At 37.9% G+C, this 17,428-nt stretch overlaps 2 protein-coding genes across 3 annotated transcripts in view; one reads left to right on the forward strand and one right to left on the reverse strand.

The window, feature by feature from the left end:
* The window catches only part of PLCZ1 (phospholipase C zeta 1), a 45,227-nt gene extending 43,386 nt beyond the window's left edge, over window positions 1-1,841 (forward strand). For both annotated transcript variants that reach the window (XM_071422102.1, XM_071422101.1), the window contains exon 13: window positions 1,759-1,841. In XM_071422102.1, the coding sequence (XP_071278203.1) occupies window positions 1,759-1,841 (83 nt within the window). The remainder of the gene's footprint in view (window positions 1-1,758) is intronic.
* The window catches only part of PIK3C2G (phosphatidylinositol-4-phosphate 3-kinase catalytic subunit type 2 gamma), a 194,332-nt gene continuing 177,949 nt past the window's right edge, over window positions 1,046-17,428 (reverse strand). Inside the window, exons 31-32 of the mRNA XM_071422100.1 lie at window positions 11,338-11,463; window positions 1,046-5,956 (exon numbers count right to left, since the gene is read on the reverse strand). Of these exons, the coding sequence (XP_071278201.1) occupies window positions 5,804-5,956; window positions 11,338-11,463 (279 nt within the window). The 3' untranslated portion in view covers window positions 1,046-5,803. The remainder of the gene's footprint in view (window positions 5,957-11,337; window positions 11,464-17,428) is intronic.

The following is a 17,428-nucleotide window of genomic DNA, read 5'->3' on the forward strand; positions in this document are numbered from 1 at the left end:
AAAGTTGTGCCATTTCCTCCCTCCTCTGCATTTTCTTTTGAAAGGATTCAAACCTATATCCATACTGCCTTCCTTTCCCCAGCAACAGACTCCCAACTACTTGTAGACTCTACTGGGGAGGAATGTTTGCTGTCCAGCTGTAGCAGAATTTGATTTTCCATGTAGTGATTATGTAGCTATACTCAGAGGGGCTGAAATTGAGAAAAAATCTCAACCTGGGTGGTTAAAGGCAAATAGGAGGGGAGTACTCTGTTACAGTCCCTGTGCCAATGAATCTGCCATGGAGAATGCTAATACAGGACAGGAACTCAATTATTACCTCTATTATCATGGGATCCTTCAGTAGTTAATTATTTAATGCAAAATAGAATAATTTCAATTAAAAAAAAAAAGTTTTACTTCTTTCAGGACACTTTGTAGAATATCCTCTTGATAGGGGCTAGAACAAAACACACAAGTCTTCCAAAATTAATCTTAGTCCTTGGATAGGAAATCAACCAAGCCTTCCACATATTGTGTGCATGCCTTAAAAACTGATCTCAAATGAAAAGTGTCAGAAACCAGCTTTAATATCTGCTGCCCAGAATCTGAACCTTAAATACCAGAGGAACTTATGTGTAATATGACAGAACAAGGGGAAATGGCCTCAAGCTGTGCCAGGGAAGGTTCAGTTGGACATCAGGGAGAATTTTGCCACTGGAAGTGTTGTTCAGCACTAGAAAGGGCTTCTCAGAGAGGAGGTGGAATCACCATCCCTGAAGGTGTTCAAGAAACAACTGGATGTGGAACTTAGTGCCACACTCTGGTTCACAAGGTGAAGCCTAAACAATTTTAGGCTTTAAGCCTAAACAATTTTATGATCCTGTATAAAAGAAACAAGAAATTCCAAACCCAGGTAAATGTGGGCCCTAAAGACTCCACAGGCATCCAGACACACCTAAAGAGGGACTTTGACAACTGCAGTTTTGAAAACACAGATGCTGATACAAAACAGAGACTTACTGAAATAGCTGGAGTTATATATACATAGATAGAACACAGAATATTTTTTAATCAAAAGTGACATTGTTTATTATTATGAAATAATGGACATTTAGTCATAAAAAGCCATACAGACTGGGGTTTTAAAGAAGAGATTGTTTTGTTTTAAAGAAGAGATTGTTTTGTTTTCTAAGCAGGTAAGTGAATTATGTTTGAAATTGAGAACTACAGCTTCTCCAAATGCTTCAACCAGCTAGAAGAACACTTTGTTTCTGATGGCATGACTTATCTCTAATAAAGTGAATTACTCATATGAAATCAACTTTTTAAGATGTCATGGCAGAAGATGTTACACTTCATTTTTTTTCTGACTCAGCTGGACAGTGCACAGCTGCTGTAACACCTTTCTGTAGGTGCCCTCACTTCTGTTTCACATGCTGATTTCATTTGCTATCAGAACAATGTGTGCAGCACCTAACCTTGGGTATTACATTGTAACCTTTGCCCATGTTTAAATATCACTTGGCTAAAAACACTGGAGTTTTTCACTCTGTCACTAAAAATACCAGAATCGAAATACTATATATATGTATATATATATATATATGGGAAGAAACAGCACAAATGGTGTTTAAGTGCTGTATAATTTCATTTTATTTTAAAGAGCTATTTAGAGAATCATAAATTATGCCTTATCTGCGTAGATGATCATAAAACCACTCCATTATAATCTGTGCTTGTGGTTAATACACTAATAAGGTGTCATTATATTTCCAGGTTACCGTAACATTCCACTGATGTCCAAATATGGAACCAGGCTGAAATCTGCATCGCTGTTTGCTCATGTTTGGTTCTATTAGTGATGTTCTGCAGAAGAAATTGTTCTGGGGGATTGTCCCCTGCTTCAATAAAGTAGCATTTCTGGCTTTCCAAGAGCCCAGCGGCCCGATTTCCAGACTGGCACATTCTCAATGATTTTGTGAAGCCAATGGGACTTTGATGGAAGGGATGTTCTGGATAAGGGCTACTGTCCTTGGCCATATGGCTATTTTTCTGTAGGGGAAGACTGAGTTTGAGAAAACCTAAGGAGCTTTGAAATGCACAAGTGTTGAAAAATCCCAGCTCTACAGAGATGGGGTAACTGAGAGGTGTTTTAAAAGATTTTATTCCATTATCAGTCTTGTAGAAGAGTGAGACATGAGATGTAAAACTCAATGCCATTCTATCAGAAGCCACCCTATTTCCTGCTTACAATACCTTATAAAGGTTTTTCAGCCTATTAGCTTTTGCCACGCAATGCTGCTAATACTTTTAACCCAAATCATCTATTTTTTTATCCTAAGTGGTCTTGCTGCAATGCATCTTTCACAGTTCTAATTCTCCAAAATATCTGGTCTTTTTGCAAGGCCATCTTTTGAAACTTGTTTCTAGTTCAATCTCTCTCTCAACAATGTCATCTCTATTCCATGGCCTTCCTAAGTCAGCACACTTTATCTCAGAGTTTGCACACAGAGATGTACAAGTCAGGTTTTGAGAATCCTTTACAGATCCATTTCTCACACATGGGACCTGATGAGATACATCCACAGGTCCTGAGGGAACTGGCCTAAGCTGCTATCCATCACACTTGGGAAGTCATGGGAAGCCAGGGAAGTTCCCACTGATTGAAAAAGGGGAAAATAGCTCACATTTGCTATCAAAAACAGCACCGAGGGAGGTGATTTTACCCTCCCCCTCTGCTCTCAGGAGATCCCAACTGGAATGTTGCATTCAGCTCTGGGGCCCCCAACACAAGAAAGATGTTGATTTTTTGGGGTGAGTCCAGAGCAGGGTCATGAAAATGATCAGAGGTGTGGAGCACCTCTGCTGTGAGGAAAGGTTGAGAGGATTGGAGCTGTTCAGCCCAGAGAAGAAAAGGCTCCAGGGAGACCTTATAGAACCTTCCAGTAGAAGGGCACATAGATTGGACAAGGGTGGATGGTTTTAAACTGAAAGAAGGTTAGTTTAATTGGATATTAGGAAGAAATTATTTTCTGTGGGGGTGGTGAGGCCATGGCACAGGTTTCCAGAGAAGTTGTGGACTCCTCATCCTTGGAAGTGTCTAAGGCCTGTTGGATGGGGCTCTGAGCAACCTACAAAGTGTTTCTGGCAATGGCAGGGGTTGGAATGAAATGATCTTTAAGATCCCTTCCAACCCAAGCCATTCTGTGATTCTATTATTCTCTCATTATTTAGAAACAATTCATAAATGCTGAGTAGTTTTGGATATTTTTAAAATTCAGTTAATGTCACTTGGAACAAATTTCAAATTTATGATTAATTATTGAGTGAGAATGATAGTCCAATATATATGAGAGATAATGCTAATTTTTAGTATATGAGGATGTGAAATTGACCTTTTTATTTGTATTGAACAAAATTTTTTACCATTGTACCTTTTCAAGGGAACAGGAAAAATTACACATGCAACCTTCCCTTTAAATTTGTAAAACGTGGGTTCTGATTGGGCTATTCCTCTTTAGTGCCCACTGTCATTTTCTTACCTCAAAAAATAGTTTTGAGGAAAAAAAAGTACTTCTTAAAATCATAAAAAATCATATGCTAGCACTGGTACCTTTCCTTAGCTTAGTCTTGAACCTGCTGCTGCTAAAGGAAGATAAAAAATTCATGGGCTGGTTTGTAAAGAACCATGTTCCTCCTAGGAGCAGGGAGCTCAGGAAACACAGTACTCTGAGGAGAACCAGAGAATTTTAGAAAAAGCCAGGGTTGATTATATGTGTGTGAAGATCCATGAGGACACCTTCTTGCCTACCAGAGCTATCTTTAGTTCTTGTCCATAAGACACAATTTTTCATTTTCCTTTCAGAACTGAAGTGCTGTTGGCCTTCCACAGGACTACAGACTAATGGCAGATTTGTTAATTACACAATTAATGGCAGATTTGTTACTCAAATATTATTTTTTTAATAAAAAGGATGTTATATTGACAAGTTCCTTTAATATCAAACACTATGGCTTAAGTTTGCAGACCGTTCAGATAATGCGTTGTAATGCTTTTTTTATTTATTGCTATTCTAATGCTCTTTTATTTAATGTTGTTCTAAAATGGAAAATCAGGGCATGTAGTAAACAAGGGTTAGAAAATGTCGCAGGAAATAGCACTATTAGAAAATTGCATTATAGTTTTAATAAGGAAACTGAGACAGTAGACTAAGAGGAATCTAAAATCAATATTGAACTGTAAGGTCAGGTAATTTGGTAACTTTGTAAGCTGCTCTCCGTGTGTTTTCTGTGCTTGAATGACAAGGCACTTGATATGTTTCCCAGGAGAGCCTACAACATAAAATTTCGGTGTCCAGATCTTTGTAGTGATGATATTCTGTGTGCCAGCCAATGTCCCTTGCATGTGGTAAATATTTTACAGTTTCTTACAGCTCTGAATAGACTCATAATATTAATATTCAAACAGAGTTCCCCTCACCTCCCCTTACTGAGGAGGATCTTAGTGCACCAGTTTGACTGGGGAAAGAATTTTCAGATAAAACCTGATTAAGTCCATTGGTTTGATCTGAGAAAAACTCAGCTTATTTAATTTCCTAGCTAACAGTCCAAGCCCCACTTCAGGAGCTTTATACAGCTTTATATTCTGAAGACTGATGTAAATGTCCTTTGGGAGAAGAAGGAAATTACCTTCACTTCTGGGATTATAACCCCTCTGTTGACCAGTTTTCCACCTGGTAGGAGAAATGTCAGATCTGTCCAGTATATGGTAATTTAAAATTTACAGCAGATCAGATCACAAATCAACACATCTCCTGTGCCTTAAAAATGTGCCCCTGGCCCTGGAAAGGTTTATTTACATGGTCAGTGGGTCTGGCAACAATGGACAGTTCACTGTGGCTGCTCACATGCCAAATGCTTAAAGATGTGCATAAGTGCTTCCTCAAATTAGAGAAAAACAGAGCCCATAATTAGCATCTGTGAACTTAAAGGAACCACCCATGTTCATTATTTAATAGATCAATATATATTTTATAGCACTGAGGTCTATTCAATGCATGTATTGACTTGAGCCCCTTATGCAGCACAGGAGTGCAATGTGGGAAGACTGCTGAACAAATATCTGTGGTATCATGATCTTCAATAAATCCCCCACTGAAAGCTCACATTCAATATATTCTCCTTATTCATGAACATTAGCTTTTCCCTTCTTCTTTACTCACACCAATGACCAAGTTACATCTGTTTCTTGGATGTCAGAATAAAAGAAACAATGACATATATTAATGACAAATTAATATCCTGGATTAAATGTTACATTGTATCAAAACATTTAAAGTTCTTAAAAAACCAAAGTATTGATTGGGTAAGATTTAATGTGAAATTTGCTGGACATCTGAAATATATATGAAATATATAAACCATCCCATGGATTTCTGGTGAAATCACAGGCAGTGATGATAATTACAGCATTATCAGCATTGTTTCAACACAGTCAGTGGAATAAATGGGCGAAGAATGAGCCCCTACACACTGATGTGTAAGGATTCAGTATTTTTACAGTACTATTTAATATTAACAAAACCAAGCCCTTCATTGCTGTCATAAGCAGTTTCTGCATGTTGCTAGGATGTGATTCCTTAAACTAACACTAGCAGGAAACTGTGGCACTTCTAAGACAACAGCCTAATGGTTAGAAATGTTAGGCTATGTGCTCAGCAGATGACTGCCTATTCTCAAGGGCAACTGAGACAAAATGTACCCTGGGAAATGAGATAAAGAAACATTAGTGGGCAAATAATTGAATCATCTTGGAAAACATTTAAATTACACTGTTTCCCAGTGGGTACCACTTTTCTTCATTGAACTGGACACTGCTCAGTTGAATGTTAACAGCTCCCACAAATGCTCCTTTGCTTTTCACCACAAGCTTCAGGACACGGCCTTGGAGCTCTGGGACTCTGTCATAGACAATCTGAAATCATACACAATGAAACAGAATAAAACACACAAATTTGTTAATTTATGTAACAGGCAAAGCACTTCAGTGCAGCACACAGGACGATGATTAATCCAATTTTGTGATAATTGCTTTAAACTTCTATCCAGAATAGTAAGTTATTAACCATGAGCCAAATTCAGTTAACTTAGTAAATTTACCTCAGAAATACATTTGACCTTGTCTCATTCATTTAAAGAGATTTTACCTTAAAATCACGAGCTTAGGCTTGTGAGATCTCATTATTTTAAAATAAATATTATTTCAAATCATTAAATTACATAATAATTGTTATATACACTATAATAATATACTATATATAATTATATATATTTTATACAATTATTAGATACATATACCAGATATAATATACACAGTATAATATATATAAAATACATATAATTTAAAATATATATTATGTTATATGATTATATATATCTATATTATTATTATATATTATGTGTTAAATATATGTTATAAATATATGTTATCTGTTATGTGTTATCTATAATATATACACTATATTATATAGTATATATATAATATCTATTTAAAATTATATATAATACATATTATATAGTATATATTATATATCAATATATAATATAATATTTTAATATATAATACATAATATATATTTAATATAATATTATATATACACTATATATAATTATATATTATATATACTATGTTGTATATATATAATATATTATATAGTCTATATATTTTATATATATTATAATATATATAAAATATTACATAATAATATTAAAAAATATTATTTTAGAATAAATCTGGAACCCGTCTTGAGCAATGCTTGAGAGAAAAAAAAAATCAGTATTCATAATTTTCCCTGTGAAAACTGGAAAAGATTAGACCCAGTTCAGCAAATGGAAGTTACTAAATTTAGATGTTTCTGATACTCCAGAAGTGCTGTTGATACTTCTCAAAATAAATGAGACAGTAATTTAGTATCTCTTAAAAAATTACTAATGCCTATAAATTTAAAATAGCTTTTAAATTACCTTAATGCTCTGAGAACACACTGGGATTAAGTATGAAATTATAATGGTGTATTTTCTGAATTAAAAAAAAAACCCAAACAATCTGGAGCAATAACCTAACAAAAGTCAGCTGCGCTCAGAACAGATTCCCATGCTTCAGTCTCTGCATCAATAAAATCTGCTGACTGAAGTGCCTGTGAGGTGACAAAATGTGAGGGAATGCTCTCAGTGCAGGCCTGAAAGGTAAACTCCCTTAAAAGAAGTCCATTTAAGCTATAATTTGTATGGCTGGAAATGTTTTTGCTGTTTTAGTAGCAGTGGAAAAACCCTTTAAGTTTTAATCTCTCTGTGCTGTTTGAAAAGCAAATGTGGTGACATTCTCTCACTTCAGGACAATGGGAAACTGAAACTGCCTAAAAAAAGGCATTTTTCTGCTTGGATTTTCTATGGAATCTGTACCCAAGGCACTGCTGGGGAGGAGGAAAGGCAGACTGAGCCCCTCCAGCTTGGATCTCTGTGGCTGGACTGCTGAACCCCCTCTATACTTCCACTTCCAACTGCAGGAATTTCACAGGGAGCATGGAATGGACAGGACACCAGGCAACTCTCACAGAAAGCACCAACAAGACCAAGAAAGGTCTTGCCAGGGGATTAACATTTCCTTTTGCATTTAAAAACCTTTGGAAATAGTAGTTTGGGATGGCTAGCATGAAATTGGCACCTGGTGCTTTTTGGTTTTCATGTTTACTGCACCTATTTTGCCAAATTGTCTGTGAATTACAAATTTCACAGCTTCTTTTTCACTCACTGAAATAAAAGTGAGATGATGAAGAAAATCTGAAAAGCAAGGACAGGCACAGTAAGCATAATACAATTTAGAATAAATCTGTGATCTGACACTGAGGCGATGCTAATGTTACCAAAGAAAGCTGCCTTGTTTTTTGCCAATATATTAAAGGTACCAGCTGTTGCTTTAAATCACCAAAAACTACACATATCATCTGTAAATGCTAAGAAACTGAACTGGGGTAATGAACAACTTGTAATCTTTGGCCAAAAAGAGCCTTTAATCTTTGAGCAATGCAACTTTTGCAGAGCAGGGTGGGTGGTTTTCAAATGATCCCAGTAAACTGTTTCTAAAATGGTATTGCAAATTCAGCTGGAGCAAGGTATATAATATTATCAGGATGGAGGGACAGAAGAAAGGTCTGGAGAAGAATTAGAGTGGATTAGTGGATAAAAAAAAATAATTAGTGGATAAAACAAATGCCACCTGCCAAAATTTGGGAACAGTTAAGTCCTGAAATGACAGTGCAGTGAGAATATTTGCCTGCTTTTTACATAGATAGATCAGATGGAGGTGAGTTATGTGTGGCCATGCAGTGAACCAGTGGGACAGTTAGGGCTGGAATTCAACTGCTCCTGGCTCCAAAAAAGAGAAACACTGTTGACCTACAGGAGTCTAATGACATTTTAATCACAAATGAGGGACAGTTGCTTCTCCTTAGGTAGCCATGGCACAGTTCCTAGATTTGGTAATTAATCCAAGGTAGTTTTGATGCATGGTGCTGAGGGAGTGGCCATGGCTCCTGGTGCAGTTCCCCTCCTCCCTTTCCACCACACTGACTGGGGCTGCTCTGCCTTCATTTTCTCTTTGTATTATTCCATTTCTCTGTATTATTCCTCTTCTTCTCCCCCACCACTTAATCCAATATAACATTTCCTGCTGTGAATGCTACAAATTCCAAAATCCAGATAAGACGCAGGAGAAAAGGACTTGTTTGCTAAAAGCCACTCCAAAACATTTGCTGTAACTCATTTTATTGCCAGCCCTCCTGGACCTTCGCATCTTCACTCTCACACACGAATAAAAAACAAACATAAAAAGCAGTTTTGCAATGTTGATAATTTGCTGTAGGCAGTCATAAGCAATAGAAGTACAAAACTAAAATCGAAAATACCCAAGAGAAGCACATTTCAGATTTTTCTCAGTCTGGAACAAAGAAAGAAATTAATATACAGCTTCCTTCCAGCCATTTGGATTTAATAAAAACTTATGAACTCATAAAAAAGGCTACAACATTTCTGTACACAGTGTTTTGGACAGTAACTAACTTAAGAGACAGCTGACTTATATTTTTAGTACTTTTTCTTCCCTGGGGCGGCTTCTGCCTCAGTCTACCAGCCTTGGATAGAAAATGCATCCAGAATGACATCACATATGGAGGAGCAGAGCTGCTAAAGCACAGGCATCGGGTTGGAAATGGCCAGGTTCAGTGGAACCATATGTCCCCACTGTGATTAGCACTTCCCAGTGAAAAAGATTGAGCATCTGGGAAGGAGGTTCTCAGTTTTGATTAAGGACATTAAAGTTTTCATGGAATTTCTTTTAATGGTGGTGGAATACTTGTTAACCACAATTAAATCTCCTCCCAGTGACTACTGACTGACTGCAGACAGGATTTTGGATTTCATTGCATTCAAAAGGATCTAAGTACAATTTGAAAGATAATTGTCTTCCAGCGTTGCTGGCTGGCTCTTATCTGTTGCCCATTTTGGATACCTTACAATGAATGTTATGATATAATTGTATTATGTTCCTTTGCTTTAAATATCCTTTAAATGTAAAGGAATTTCTTTAGACAGATTAATTAGATTCATTCCACTCTGATAGCAAAAAAAAAAAAAAAGAATGAACAAGAACAAAAAAAGCCTACTTCCTTGTTATTCCACTGCAGTACTGTGGGGAGGGAAATTTGCCTCAGCTGTGAGCAGCAATACTACTCAGGGAGCCTTCTTACAGAATGCTGGAAGTCATCAGTGTAAGCAGGCAACTTTTGTAATTAACAGATGTGGGAAAGGAGAAATATTAGAACTCCAGGAGTGAGAAACTAAGAGATAAGCACTCAGACTCTGCTGACTAACCTAAGTTTTATCATATCTTATCTGTGAAACAGGGTGGAGTGGTAATATTTTCCATGCCTTCTACTTCATAGCCTGCTGAAAGAGCATTTGTAAATTACTTTGAGATCTTTAGGAGATTTGTTACATGCAATAATTATAATCTCCAATCCCACCTACTGTTTCAATCTCATCTGCCCTTACAAATGAACACACTTTATACCACTTCCCATTCTGCCATAAATGTTTCTCCATACAAATGTTTCCTTTCACCCCAGAGGCATGAGCACTTCAGTGGTGTGTGAAATAATCATATATAGCTGTGAACTGATGGCATTTTAACATAAAAAGAACCTGGCTATTTATTCTTGTGTTATCATTTAGGACAGTGACAACCAATTTTCAAATGTTAATTTGAATAACAGCAACCATTCAATTAATACTTTCCATGCTATTGTGCATATCTGCATTCAGAACTGCTGGGTTATGGTGCAATGATGCTTGGCCTCATTTGGCTAACATGTAACTGTGGTTATGGGGTGAGACAGAGCACTGTGAACAATCCAGCTGCTCTCCTGAAGAGAGAGGCTTAAAAGACACTGTTTCACTTCTGAGAAAGGTGCAGAACAGACAGTTGTCCCTTTTTGTGATACATTCCTTCATTTTGGTCATCCTCATTGCTAAAATGCTGTATTGTTGTTTTATTTCAAGAGTGGGCAAAGCAAATAAAACAAGTTGCACCTGTGTGGGTTATGGGTGACCTGCTGGGAAGGACCTGGGGGTCCTGGTGGGCAACAGGCTGTCCATGAGCCAGCAGTGTGCCCTCACGGCCAAAAAGGGTCCTGAGGTGCATTAGGAAAAGCACTGACAGCAGGTTGAGGGGGGTGATCCTGCCTCTAACCAGCCCCAGTGAGGCACATCTGGAGAGCTGTGTCCAGCTCTGGGCTCAACAGACCCAGAAAAGCAGGGCACTCCTGGAGTGAGTCCAGGGAAGGGCTGTGGAGATGATGAGGCACTGGAGCATCTCTCTCATGAGAAAAAGCTGAGTGATCTGGGCCTGTTCACCCTGGAAAAGAGACAGCTGAGAGGAAGCCTCATCCAGGTCTGCCAGTGTCCACAGGAAAAGCTAAGGGATGCACCAGGCTCTGCTCTGCAGGACCCAGAATGGGACAGGAGGCAACAGGAGGAACAGATACCCAGGAAGGTTCACCTGAACATGAGGAAGAACTTCCATGTGCAGTGATTGAGTACTGGAACAGATTGTCCAGAGTGGGTGTGGAGTGTCCTTCATTGGAGATATCCCATCTGGGCACACTGCTGTGCCATGTGCTCTGGGATGGCCCTGCTGGAGCTGGGAGGTGGCACCAGGTGCCCACTGTGGGCCCTTCCAGCCTGACCCATTCTGGGATTCTGTGAAACAAGAAAGGGTGGAAGGAAGTGAAGGGAACTCACAAGTTCATTGAAAGTAGGGTCAGAGCCTTTTGGAGCTGTCCTTGTTTTCCTTCGACTGACCTCACCAGGGTCTGGCAGAAGATAAAATTCAGCATGTGCACTTGGGGCAGAGCCATCTGGGAGGTGCTGGAAAACAAGAAGGTCACAAATATGAATGCCCACGTTGTAGCAAAGAAAACAAATAAAAAAGCACCAAATGATATCTTGGCTTTTAGTAGACACAGAAACAAGTTACATTCTCAAGTATTCTCTGGGCTAAATTGGAGTGCTAGTGGAATAACAAGAATTACTAGAATTCAGCTTAAAACAGAATCAGGAAAATAAAAATTAAAATATACAAAGACAAGGTAAAATTGTCTATCTTTAATATTTACATTCTGATGGAAAAACCCTTAAGCCTCAATCTACCCTAACTCATCTTAATCTGATACAAAGTCCAGCCCTTCCACTTTCTAGAGCAAGGTACAGAAACTGGATTTAAACAGTAAGCTCCTTTTGATTTTAACCCCCAAGTATCAGTGCAGATATGGGGAGAGCCAATTGTTTCTAAGGGTGTTTTGTAAAACATATTACTAAAGAGGACCCAGGAGCATTTCCTGCAGCAATATGGGCAGGACAGGATTCTTTTAACAGCCTTTCCCATCTCACCCATCACACAGCTGCAATCTCTCTTTAATTTTCCAGTTCAGGTTACTGAATGATATTCCACATAGTCCATCTTCTATGGTAGCAACTCCAGATCAGAGACAATCTATTAACCAGGCTCAGTCATCAGCCAGTGCTGGTGGGTGGAGAATTTTTTGATAACTTCTGAGGAGCTCTAAAGTTATTCCTAAAGCAGCATTACAATTACTCAGAAAACACATTGTATTGCTTGAGGCTTTGAAAAAACACACAAGAAACATAAAAATGAAAAAGTGTGGAGCAGGCATGCTGCCAGCACCTGTCACTTAATGCTTGGGGGTCATAATTGAGTACAAACCCTTGTGCTGGTTACACAGCATACAGTCAGAAAGCACAAAATGGGGTGTATTAAAATATCAGTAATTTTAATCATATAATCAGCATTTTAGACAGGAAGCTCACCTGTCAGCTCCCAGGCAATCCAGTGACAGGATGCAAATAAGAATACAGGCAAAAAGAAGAGAACTTAAAACATTTGGAACCAATGAACCCAGAGGATTATACAGGCTCTTGCATTTATAGCTCCTGTTGTAATTTTACACCTGGCTCAGAATGAAGTAATTTCTCAGATTTTGATTATTCACAATATGTGGCTGGAAATATGGGGCTTTCTACAGCATTATCAACAACTATCCCTGGGATGGAAAAAACTGCTGTCTCCTAGCAATAAATAACTTCTCTATTGGGAAGGAAAATGGTGCTTGTGTGTGTGAACAACCAATTCTTGCACAAAAACCTCTGGTTTTTTTGTTATCTGAAATGATCCTTCAAGGCAAATGATGTGGTCAACTGCAAAGCTCATTATTGCTATCATTAACACCACACAGCATCAAAGGATGCCCCACTCAAACCATTACAGATTGTCAGCACTGTGGGAGTGATTAATATTCCTATTGCTAAGTTCCCCAAAGCACATCTGACTTAAAATACCCATGGGATTGAGCTGGATGGGATTCAATGGCCAACAAAAAAGAGACATTAAAGGGCAATGGAATGAAAGGGTATTTTCCTAGGATGGGTTGCCACATCATTAATGCAAGATTTATTTACAATTTACACTGTCCAATTGAAAGCTCATCTCTGTTGATCTAGGACTGTACTAAAACTTCAATTGAGGATTACAAGTAACAGTAAACTGAGCATCTCTAAAAAATCAGGAGGGAGAATGAAATGCAGCATGAAGTACCAGTCCAAGCAATCAGGATCACACCTGAGTGCAATCAAGCTCTTCACTTCTCAATGAATAGGTAAACATCACTGTAACTTGAAGGTCAGCTGATTTTAGTTGTTTCAGACAAAGAAAGGAACCAGGTTGAGGTGATAGGCTCCAAAGGTAATGTGGTTTAACAGGACCTGGGTGTCCAGAAGTGATTAACTGTCCAGATGTGATTAACTGAAAAGAAGTCACATTAAATTGTCACTATGCCTTTGAGATTTGTCCTGTTACCCTGCCTTCAGCCAACTAACCTTCCCCTGTCAGCTGATTCCTCCCAAAATTTAAGGAAGGCCCTTTGCAGCAGTGCTTTGGCTATATGAGATGGACTGAAAACTACTTCCACACTATCCCTCTGAATGTAGATAAATAGGTGTTGAAAGAGGTGAGGGGAAGGAGAGGGTCAAGAGAGAAAATTAAAGGAGAACATTTGAGTGATTCAGATGGGAAAACTCAAGGGGAGATCTGCTGCTCTGGGATATTTCAGAGCTGAAATAAAGCCACTTTTCATGAATAGTGGCAATCAGCCAGTCAGACTGTTAGAGGCAATTTGATGAGCAGCCACTTGAATTCCAAGTAGACATCGTAGTTCTGATTGTTGGTTTTTTTCTCCCCAACTTTACAGGTGACATTTTCCCCCTTCCTCTTCCTTTGCTGAGGAAAGGCAAACAGGCCACTCCAAATCCCACTGCTGTCCCAATTCTCCATCTGCAGTGGCACTGTTATGCCATCAAACAATCAAAAAAGCTTCAGTTGAGCACTCTCCCAGCCAGATCAGGTTCTCCACTTGTCAGCTGCCCTCCCCTGCCTCCTGACACAGCACAATCCATCTAATGAAGGACTCCAGCTGTTAAAGACTCTGTCCCACCATGCACTAATCATTCGAAACTCCACATTAAGAGCAGTTTTAAACCAGTCCCAGCCTTACAAGAGCAGAGTATGGGGAGCTCATATGATGAGTTTTTGCTGGTTTGTCTTTTGATTGGCATAAGTGCTGAATTTTTTTTCTTGTGAAGAGCCTACTTAGCCACAGGATTTCTTGAGGCAAGACTTGCAGTGGAAAGTTGTACTTTGATAAACACTTCCCTGCAGGAGCAAGGAGTGATAGGGGCAGTTTGACTGCAATAGTGCAAAAACAAGACTGGCATTAACATGGTAAAAGTCTCTTTTTAAATCATAAGTAGGTGGAATTTGAACTAAACAGTTTTAAGACAACTGAAATAGCAGGCAAAAAACCCCCAAGTTTTGGGCAAACTAATTCTTTTCTAGGGCTTCTGAGTTGAGCACTGAACTAAAGGAGAATAGAGAATAAAGGAAAAATGGAGAAAACATAACGAAAAATGGAGGAAACATCAGAAATATTTTTCTTAATAAGGATTATGACTTCTGTCATATTACCATATCACATTTAGTGATCACTTCTAACTCAGACTGCACTGGCTTATTTATAAATGTAGTAAACATGAGGAACACCTGACCAAAACCAGAGAATCCCAGATGGGGTCAGGCTGGAAGGACCCACAGTGATCATCTGGCCCCACCTCCCTGCCCAGGCAGGGTCATCCCAGAGCACAGGGCACAGCAGTGTGTGCAGATGGTTCTGGAACATCTCCAGGGAGGGATTCTCCACACCCTCTCTGGGCAATCTGTTCCAGTGCATGGTCACCCACACAGGAAAGAAATTTTTCTCTATGTTCAGGCGGAATTTCTCTCTTTGCACCAGAGGACCTGTTCTGGTTGAGTTCATTATAGAAACAGAATGATATTTCTACCAGGTTCATAAGTAGTTCTGAAACCCAGCAAACCCCCTCTTTTTTATTATTAAAGGATTAAAAAAATGACTGATTTCTGTCCATAGTCCAGGCTAGGAAAAAAAAATAAAAATCAAAGGGTACCTTGGGAAAGCCATTTTGCACTTTACTCTGCAAAACCTTTATAGCTTGAATGCACTTGTGATCAAGCAAACAGAAAAAGCTTAAAGTTTTAAATTGAGTTCTATTTGTGTTTAATTCTGTAGTCATTTTATTAACCCAAAAATAAAGGATTTTTACTTTCTTCAGAAGAAGTTACTCCCTATTTAAATTACTGTCTTAAATCTTTTATTGTGTTTGCTTGCAAATAAATCCAAGCTATAAAAATCTGTCAGGCTGTAAAGGTATAAAACCAAGCTCCCAACAAAAATGCCATAGGTTCTCTTGATATGCTTAGGGACAAAAAGCCCACAAAATTCCCCAGTGATTTTGATCTGCCAATAAAAAAATCTGAATTTAGAAGTTGTCTCAAATTGAATTTAGAAACTGACTGTATTTTCTTTCTTCAAGTACAACCAAGTGATGATTGATCTATTTTCTCAGAGAATGACCAGCCTAGTTGACCTTGATAATGACAGATGTTTCTAAAGGAGCTCAGTTACTATTGCTTGTATTTATGTTTAAAAAGGATTTTACTTTGGAAATGTTATTTTCTTCTAAAGTCAGGAAGAATGTGGTGAAATTATTTAAGAATGAGGGAGAATGAGAGAGAGAAATTAAAACTCTGGATTTACTTTTTCCATACCTCTAATTCAATACTGAAAACCTAACATACACAGCCTGTATCTGTTATGACTGTGTTCCATTTTCCACTCCAGTTTTATTTTCCAAAACAAGTTGGTATTTGCTTCCATAAACCCACACAGATGTGTTACATTCTCTACAATTTAATTTTAAATATAGTAGCTGTGGCTGGGAAATAATGGATGAAATTCAATTAATTTTTACACAAGAAATATATTATCCTAATGACTTTTCTCTCCTGATCATTATTAATCATCCAGAACTCTCCTCACACAAGAATCCTTCTTAGTATTACTATAGGCATAACTACTGCAAAATTTGCCATATATTCACCTATTCAGTGATTTAGCATCCAATATGAATATTGATCTATTCTCATATGATTTTTAAAATACTCATTTTAAGGATAATTTATTGTAAAACTTTTTAAAACTCACTTCCTAAGTGACATAAAATTTTCTATTTCGGTGACTTTTGCCTCAAATTTAAATCATGTCATCAGTTTCTGTTAGTGCTAGACATGCAGATCACCTTTTGTCCTAGAGAGGAACAGATTGATGGCTCCTGAACATTTGATAGTTCCAGCTGCTGTTCTCTTTTTCCCATTTTTCATTTTCAACAATCTTGACAGTAAAAACTAATGATCAACTAACTTGTATTAACTAATGACATCTTTCCTCCTCTATATATAACTACTTTTATTCCCCCCAAAAATTCATTTCCTTGACATTTTTAAATCTCAGTTTCTCTCTTTCTTTTCTTCAATGGAAAAAAAAATAAAATAAAGAAGACATCCAGGCATTAGAAAGACTCCTATTTCAGCTGCAAATAAAAATAATTCATGTTTTCCAGTATTTTTCTTAGTCTCCCTATCCTTTACCATCCTTATGTTGTTCTCTTACATACACTGCTGTGAGAATTTATTTACATGGTGAAGAAAGGACTACAAAATATTCCATAATCGTTAATATCAAGTTTTCCATACACCTTTCAAAAGCAAACCACTATAGTGAGTGGTTAGGAAAAACCTTCAACAAGACAAAATGTCTATATATTATCTGTAGACATTAGGTGGATTTGATTATCATCCAATAAAGGAGGATTAGAAAAAAATCCAGAGAAGAAATCATCCTTGCACTGCAGTAACCTCTGTAAATTACTGGCTGCCTCTAGACTAAATTAAAACCAGTGAGGAACTGGAGGAGCCATCAGTGCTGCTGTTTTCCACTTCCCTCAAGTCCCTGCACCACTCAGCAGAGGAAGGATAAACCCTGTCTTTCAGAGCTGCAGCTTAATTAGCAAACACAGCCTCTGCCTCAGGAAAAAGAGAACATCCTCTGGGCTACTTCTAAGCTTAAAGAGCTGAGAAATTAGTATTACAAAGCAAGAGGTTCCTTCAAAGGCAGATTAATGATATATAAACTTCAGGAAAAAGGGGATTGCTGGGTGAATGGGTGGCTGTGCTGTTGCTACCTGCAGTATTGCACTAATAGGGCACAAAATAGGTAACTATTTTTTTTACAAGGTCTTTTAAGGTTAAACTATCTAATTAACAAATGATACTTAAATTATTTTCACTTTATAACTAATTACTCAAAGTCTGCAAAGCTGACTTTTCTGCCTAATTACAAGATTTTAC

The sequence above is a fragment of the Agelaius tricolor genome, unplaced genomic scaffold, assembly GCF_023055355.1.
Source record: "Agelaius tricolor isolate 1412-34295 unplaced genomic scaffold, bAgeTri1.0.p SCAF_3, whole genome shotgun sequence".
Taxonomy (NCBI): domain Eukaryota; kingdom Metazoa; phylum Chordata; class Aves; order Passeriformes; family Icteridae; genus Agelaius; species Agelaius tricolor.